At 38.7% G+C, this 8,118-nt stretch overlaps 1 protein-coding gene across 1 annotated transcript in view; it reads left to right on the top strand.

Annotated features, from left to right (window-relative positions):
- Positions 1-3,972: 3,972 nt before the first annotated feature.
- rbms3 (RNA binding motif, single stranded interacting protein) overlaps positions 3,973-8,118 on the top strand; it is a 248,683-nt gene continuing 244,537 nt past the window's right edge. The window contains exon 1 of the mRNA XM_077590895.1: positions 3,973-4,047. Coding sequence (XP_077447021.1) covers positions 4,036-4,047 — 12 coding nt within the window. The 5' untranslated portion in view covers positions 3,973-4,035. The remainder of the gene's footprint in view (positions 4,048-8,118) is intronic.

The following is an 8,118-nucleotide window of genomic DNA, read 5'->3' as shown; positions in this document are numbered from 1 at the left end:
TTCTTCGGCTCTGTATTGGGTAGCATTCATCACTGAAGAAGAAGCAATATTTCACCATAGAAGAAGAATAACCGAGAAGGATGACGACTTGCCATTTGCTGGTTTCTTCAAATTATATTTCCAATCGCACACATTACCTTTGGATTTGGAGTCGCCGTTGAAAATACCTCCTAAATATTCACATTCCGTGATATGCTAAAGGTGTAGCACGCCTTTGGGACATAAATGAATCTACTACAATGTGGCGTTCGTTTGTACATCATTCACATGGCAGGAACCATGTAAATGGGTTGAGAGGGAAACGCCCTTCCCTTTGGAGATGCATGCGTGCTGTGGCGATCTATATGCTGTGAATAAATGTTTTTTTGTGTGGATTAAGAGACCGACGAGGAAGATTTTTTTTAAACCAGAATTATGAGGGATTTGTGCCGTAGATAAGGTCATGAAGCTGGAATGACGATCGGACGTCACCACACTGCATCGGACCACTCAGAAGGAGACTCCACCCATAGATTGATGACAAGATGGTCAGAGCCATTGAACTTGGCAATTGTCTTGACATTGCCAACACAACAGCAACAGCAATATTTGTACAAGACAAGAAAGGGTGGTTGCCATGTTCCTTGTGAAAGATAGTTTAAGCATTGGGCTTCAGGTAGAGGGTTGCTTGATGCCAGACTACAGGAAGACACCCGATCAGAAGTTTCATTTCCTATTTCACGAGTGTAGAAAATTCATGCAAATTCCTGGTTGTGGTTTGCCACCAGTCATTTTAGGGGCTGTAAAGGTCATATTTGTAATGCTAGACACAATGGGATATTTTAGTGATGGATTTGCAGTCATGTTCAATTAGATTATACACAAATTTAAATGGTACTCTTCCTTTACAATCACAGCGTTTGGCTTTGTTTACATGTCATCTTGTTGCGTTCTATTTCTCGGGTTTAATTATGGAAGAAATGGGTGAAATCTTTCATCAGCAAATTGGTTTGCACTTTTCAAGTGATCATTCAATGACAGGCCTGGACGGGCAACATAAATCACACATGAAATGGATTTAAATATTTCATTCTGGTCACACCTTGGTCTTGAGTTACACATACAATTAAGCACACAGGCTCAAATACATATGCTCATACACTGATGATGCAGAATAGTCTCATACAGTATATCGGTGCCAAGGGTTGAGTTATTGGCTTGAAAAACACCCATAACATCTGTAAGAGATTATGGCTGATTATACTGCCCCGCTAGCGCAATCAGTGGGTATAAATGGCGGCTGATCAGAGTAAACTATGGGGGGAAAAAGACATTACTTATACCGAGCCCAAATAGCGACTTGGTTTTAAACCCAAAACAGTATTATACAGTACATTCTCAAAGAACATGTCAACAAGATAAGCATTCTTTTTCTTTACTTAAACATTTGTCTGACTAAAACCCAAATTATAGAAAATTAGATAGTGAAAACTACTGGTTGTTTAAATATGTCCTCGTATGTCAATCCCCAAAACTGGTTGTTCAATATTACAATGAAAACTTCATACTCAATTTCCGTGAACATGGTGTTAGTTGGTACACGGTTGATTGGTCGCCGATCTATTGGTCGCCGGTCTTTTGGTCGCCCGGAAGGTAAGTGATAATTACCATTTAAATCGTTGCTCAAATTCCCTAAATACAAACTGTGAATTACTATTTTAATCATACTTAATGCCCTATTAATGATTAGGCTAAAGAAAAGCTCCAAATTTCCGGGACTTTTATTGTTTTTTGTTTTAGAACTTGCTAAGACCCTGACGGACGTAGCTTCTTAAAGGGACAACGCATGTACATGCAAACTCTTATACACTCACACATCGGCTCAGTGAAACTGCTCATGGCCATTGTTTGCTTTTATTAATTCGTAGACCGTGTTGTTCTACCTTGTTTTGTCGCCGTTTTTTTGGTCGCCCGTTGTCGTGGTCGGGGCGACCAAAAGACCGGCGACCAAAAGACCGGCGACCAAAAGACCGGCGACCAAAAGACCGGCGACCAAAAGACCGGCGACCAATCGACCGCACACGGTGTTAGTTTACGAAGCCATAGCAGAGTTGAGTTCATTCCTTTCCTATCAACTGAATCCATTAACTTATTAGCTGCTACACCTCCATTTTGTCTGGGAAACTACCAGCCTCTCCTAGTTCAAATGGCTGACAATGACACGTAAGCATAAACGTCAATGGAAGCCAATGAGCTAGGACTGAATCCTTTCTTATTAGTAATGCATTTACTCCACCACTTGGTGATACTGATAACTTATTTGCTGGACTTTCATGACCAGAATGACATCTGGCATTTAGTACAATCAGTGTTTCATCATCAAATTTGTAGGAATAAAGAGATGCATGTCATGTTGTCGAATACAGACACTTGACTGAAGCTATCGAGGTCAGTCTTGATGGTTGTCCATTAACTGTCACTCATTAAAATGTCAGCTTGTCTCATTACTCCTAAGTGCCAGGATTTTGTAGCATTTATATACCAATATACAACCACCATACAATATACCATCACTTGGACAAGAAAGGAAAAAAAATAACATGCATGATTTTATAATTCAACAGCGACTTGAACGGTTAGAATTGGCAATTCGTCAGGTTAGATGGCCCTTGCCGTTCAACTATTAAGAGTGCCAATTAAAACTGAAGTGCATTCTCTACAATCACTTTTTCTTACTCATTTTTGTGTCAAGTGTGCCTTTTCACTGGACTTCCTCTGCTATTTGTCTTCTGGCTCTTGTGCTTTTCATGCATTGCAAGAGGCAAAGGAAGGTTAAGAGTGGAGCTAGAATTGAGTTCTGCTCCATTTAGCACACTGAAATATTCTTCGTCTGAGAACAACACTCTTTCCTGCTTCATACCCAGCACAAGGGCTGACAATAACTGGTATGAAAGCTTTACGGAAGCTTAGAGTAAAATTGGTATGCAAAATGCCCAAAGAGGGATAGTGGGGCAAACAAAATCTGAATTTGTTTATAGTGGGGGCAGGGGGTTTCTTTTTATAACAGGTTTTTGACAACATAACCAATCTTCGCACTAATTAATTGCTTTGACATTGTATCGTTGAAATTATCAGATGTTGGTATCAACTTAAAATAAACCGGATTGAAAGCTGCACACACTATGAATTGATGATCATACATTTTTATGGGAGTAAAATTAGACAGTTTCATTTAGGGACTTTTTTTTAAACATTTCATGCTTCTCTGATTACGGAGTTTGCAAGCCAGAGCGTTCTGCAAATGGTAGGTTTTGAAATTGATCACAATGCTCTTCTACATTGATATGGTGACTGTTGAAGAAAAACCATCTGGAGGTTGCCACTTTCTGGTTCTAAAATAAACTACTAAGTATACAGTATATAAATAAGGCATTATTTCAACCTCAATTTGATGCACTTGAGATCAACGGGCTAGATTCGCTCACTAAGCAAAAAAAAAATCACTGAAAACTGTTTCCTTAGACTTTTTTCTGCATTGTTTGGCAGTTGTTACCTTATTACTGGCATACAAAGACATTGTGAAAACTCAAAGAAGTTCAGTGCTAATTTGACTGAAGTTTTAGAATTGTTTTGCATGAATGTCTGATTAAAAAAAAAAAACGACACTATGATCTAAAATAATACATATGCTTAACAGCTTCTGTCAACCATGTAATTTTCTTATTTCAACGTAGAAATAAAATTGGTAGCTGGAGTAGATTTCAAAACTTTCCTGTACTTCTGATTTGACCCACTAGAATAAAATCATTTCCCACCTCTAGTAAATTAAATCTATCAATGTGTATCGGATGTGCTTTAGTTACGGTACTTTTGTCACAGAAGGAGTTCAAGTCACGTTCTTCCCCCACAACCTGCACACCCGTACTGCGTCTCTTCGGCTGAGAGATGCTTTACTTGGCATTGCTTGCGGGTAATAGTCTGTTTTCTTCTCCTAGAACCTGATCAATTTTGATTCTCGTCCTCTGAATGCCTTAAAGATACCGATGACCTTCAGGCATGACAAATCTTGTGAGTAAGTTTTTGTCAAGTGAAATGTTTTCTTAATTAGAAATATGAAAAGATTATCCATGCATCTTGGAACTAGGAAGTCTTAGCAAAGGTTTGCCTCCTGACTCAAATACGCTTCTGTGCGTAAGCGTGCACGGAACCCCACTGAAGCGGGGTGTGAGGTAGGTAAAGATTTTCTATTTGTAAATATGTATTTGTGAAACAGCAAAGTTTGGTGTCATTAAAGGACAATTGTTGTCCAATGTCTTAGTCAGATTATACATTGCCAATGCCCATGAACTTCCCACTGACACCCATTGCGCTGACTGCCAATCAGTGCAAAGTGTATTCAAATTAGTTCCAGTCAGTTACAATTAATCCGAAACTGTACATCTGGAGAAGAGTCCCCAAGATGGAGTATTTTGAAAAATTATATTCTGGGCACTTCCAATGAAAATTATTTTGCAACCTGGTAAAATGACATCCAAGATTCTAAAACAAATGTAAATGAAGAAAAACATAACTTATACAAATTATTTAGTGGACATCATGATCTTTGTCATTGTTAGATGGAAAACAAAGAGCTTAATGTCAATGTGTATTTAAAGATACTCAATTGTAAATGGACTTAGTCTTAGAGGCATGTGTGTGTGTGTGTTTTGTGGGATTAGTAAAAACAGTCTTTTAAACATATTTGTTGCCATCTTTAACATGAATAGCGGAACAGACCATCTTTAATTCTGTGCAAAAAGGCAGTTCGTTCTTTAAAAAAAAATCTATCAAATTGTTTTCCAAGAGCCTCTTATTTCAACATGGTTCTTTGATATTTGTTGCCTTCCCCATGTTTTGGCAGCTAGTTCACTGAACTGAATACAAACAGTCCCACCCTGCTTAAACTAAGAATTATTTGAGATCAAAAGCATACCCAAATATTTTGATGTTCACCAGGTTATTAATGAAAGCAGCTAAAGTAGCACAAACTGACAGGAACTTAAGAACTATCTAGGACAAGAGCACGATGAATTAAACAAAATGTGAATCATAGGCTATAGGAGGCTTTGATGATGCCTTGCTGATACTTCTGTCATGTTAACTCCATGAAGACCGTGACTATTGTTTTTAATCTAAAACTTTGTTCTGCTTACTCAAAAATACAGTAGTTTTACCATGTTGAAAGGGAAGGGGAATAATTCCACAAACCACTAAGAAAAAAGACATTGAGGAAAGCCTAGGAATTCTATTTAGAACACATGCATGGGAGGGTGAGGACGAGTTTCCAAACTATCTTTTATAACATCAACAACTATTGTCAAGTGTGAAAACTTTTAGGTGCCGTTTGTAAAAATGCTGACCAAAAATGTTGATCAAAATATTGAAGAATAGATTAAATTCTTGGTGGTTTCTGGCCTTCCTGTGTGGAGTTTGTATGTTCTCCCTCCATGTGTGCGTGGGTGGTTGTTAGTTTACTTGTGCCCTGTGTTTTAGCTGACTTCCAATTCGGGGTATACCTAACCGACTGCCCCTTGTTAGTTTGGATAGACTCCAGCACCCCTGCAACTATTGTGAGGATAAACTACTCGTATAATGAATGAATACGGGTGGCCCGACGGGTGAGTCTGGGGTCCTGGGTTCGAATCCAGGTCGGTCCAACTTCCAAGTTTGCTTGTTCTCCCCAGGCCTGCGTGGGTTTTCTCCGGGGACTCCAGTTTCCTCCCACATTCCAAAAACCTGCATGGTAGGCTGATTGGACACTCTAAATTGCCCCTAGGTATGAGTGTGAGCGTCCCTCTCCTGGTGCCCTGCGATCGGCTCGCCCCCGATTCAGGGTGTCCCCTGCCTCTGGGCCGAAGTCAGCTGGGATAGGCTCCAGCACCCCCCCATGCCCCTCGCAACCCTAGTGAGGATAAAGCAGTTCAAAAAATGAATGAATCGTCATTTGGCTGAGACAGCTCAACCTTCCCATTTGTAATGGAGTCAGAGTGTTAGCAATTTACTCTTTCCAGGTCTGTTGCTTACCCTTCATTGGCTAGTGATGGGCCCTGTGAGTCATTTGTAGCCATGCATGTCTGGTTTCATATTTCCTACCCCATTAGGCCCTGCATGGTTCTCCTCTATGTTGTGATAGGCTGTAATGACTCATTGGAAATCTGCCTGGTGTTTATCAAATGTCTTCGTGCAGGGCTGGTGGTCCGCAATCAGTCTTTATTTGTTTTTTTAAACCCAATTGTGAAGTGCTAGATAAACAGTATAGGCAACTAAAAAGCTAAAGAACAACAAAGAAGGGAAAAAATAGCTTCAGCCCCTTCTCTGTATCTCAAATGTTTGTACACGACAAATTAGACACTTGGTGAGAATCAATGTGATTGTCAGGGTTTTATGCTCTGACTAGGAACAGTGATAAAACGTTTGTAAAGGAACTCATTTGTGTTGTCATGCATTTCGTTGGGTGGTTATCGTATCGAGTGTAAAAGTAAAAACTGTAAAAAAAAACCTTCGTAACGTCTCCTATTGCAAAAACGACTACCACACTTGTGCCCCAAACAGTTCTAGTACAAAGTTTCCACCAGCTTTAAATATGATTTTTCTAATGGTGAAATCAAATGTTTTCTAATAAAAAAACAAAATGGGAACTGCTTTATTTTGAAGCCAGTCTCCAGTGTTATTCCCACCCACTTCAGTGTTTTTAAACATCAAAAACGGGGAAGCTATTATCGATGGCAACATGACAAAATGTCTTATGTTATGGGAACATTACTCAGTTACACAATGAACTAGTCAGTTACTTAATTGATTTTCCATACTGCTCATCCTCACAAGGGTTGCGGGGGGAGCTGGAGCCTATCCCAGCCAACAAGGGTATAAGATGGGATGCACCTTGAATTGGTGACCAGCCAATTGCAGGGCACAAGGAAACGATCAACCATCCACGCTTGCACTCATACCTTAGGCCAATTATGTAAAGTGCGCAACCAGCATACCATTCATCTTTTGAGGATGTGGGAGGAAACTGGAATACCTGGAGAACACCCACCCAAGCCCTGGGAGAACAAGCAAACTCTACACAGGAAGGTCGGAACCCAACGTGAATTGAACACTTGATCTCAGAACTGTGAGGCTGACACGCTAACCACATGTCCTCCAGGCTGCCCTAATTACTCTTATTTTGTTATTTGCTTTTGAATTTTGAGCATATTTTTAACAGGAGTTGTGATTCTTTATTTACAATCTCTAATACTGTGTGAATACTAATTTTATACAATTGAGAATAATATAGTAATTGTGAAGCGCTAAGTGGATGCAGCTCAGCAACCTTTATCTTATATTTCTTTTAACCACAAACAAGTTGTCCATTGACTACGTCTTTTCGGTGTATAAATAAAATTGAGAACCACTTTGTTTTTAGTTATACATTCTGCAACTCGTATCTATACATGAATGTAAAGAATATTACTTGAAATGCAGTTTCATCAGTATAGTTGAATAATGTTTTATGATGACGACAATTCACTCATTGTCATTATCTCTAGTCTATATCCATTGTAGCCCTGAAGCTCTAAAAAGGATAAGCAGTGGAGACAGGATGAATGGGTGTAATTTGAGCAGTTTCATTAAAATGTAAAATGAGTATCTACAGTTTATAGCTCAAAGTCCCCATTTGTCTTCAGACGGCTGTTTCATTCCTCATTCTCATGTTGTAATTACTAATTTGATTATGTAATTAAATTCTGAAACCAAGGAATTAGCAATTACATTATATTAATTCAAACAATTTGGAATGAAGTAAAAAAAATTTTACATATCAAACAAAGGGCATACTGAGGCACATATACACACAAAAAAATTGTCTGGATGTCTATTACATTAATGATCTAAGATTTCCTTTCAGTTTACTGATAAAACGCAAAAAAGGTTATATGGTATTTCATCTGTATTAACTGTGTTTTAGAGAGTGATGGAGACAAAACCTGTATATACATACATGTAATATGTTGTGGCAACCAACTCAAGGACCCCATTGTTTCTCTTTCATATAAATGTAAAATGAAGTTAACCACATTAAACAAAAAACTATATTGTAAATACAATATATAT

Source organism: Stigmatopora argus, chromosome 21, assembly GCF_051989625.1.
Source record: "Stigmatopora argus isolate UIUO_Sarg chromosome 21, RoL_Sarg_1.0, whole genome shotgun sequence".
Taxonomy (NCBI): Eukaryota; Metazoa; Chordata; class Actinopteri; order Syngnathiformes; family Syngnathidae; genus Stigmatopora; species Stigmatopora argus.
The sequence above is the reverse complement of the archived record's forward strand: the minus strand, read 5'-3'. Positions and strand labels throughout refer to the sequence as shown.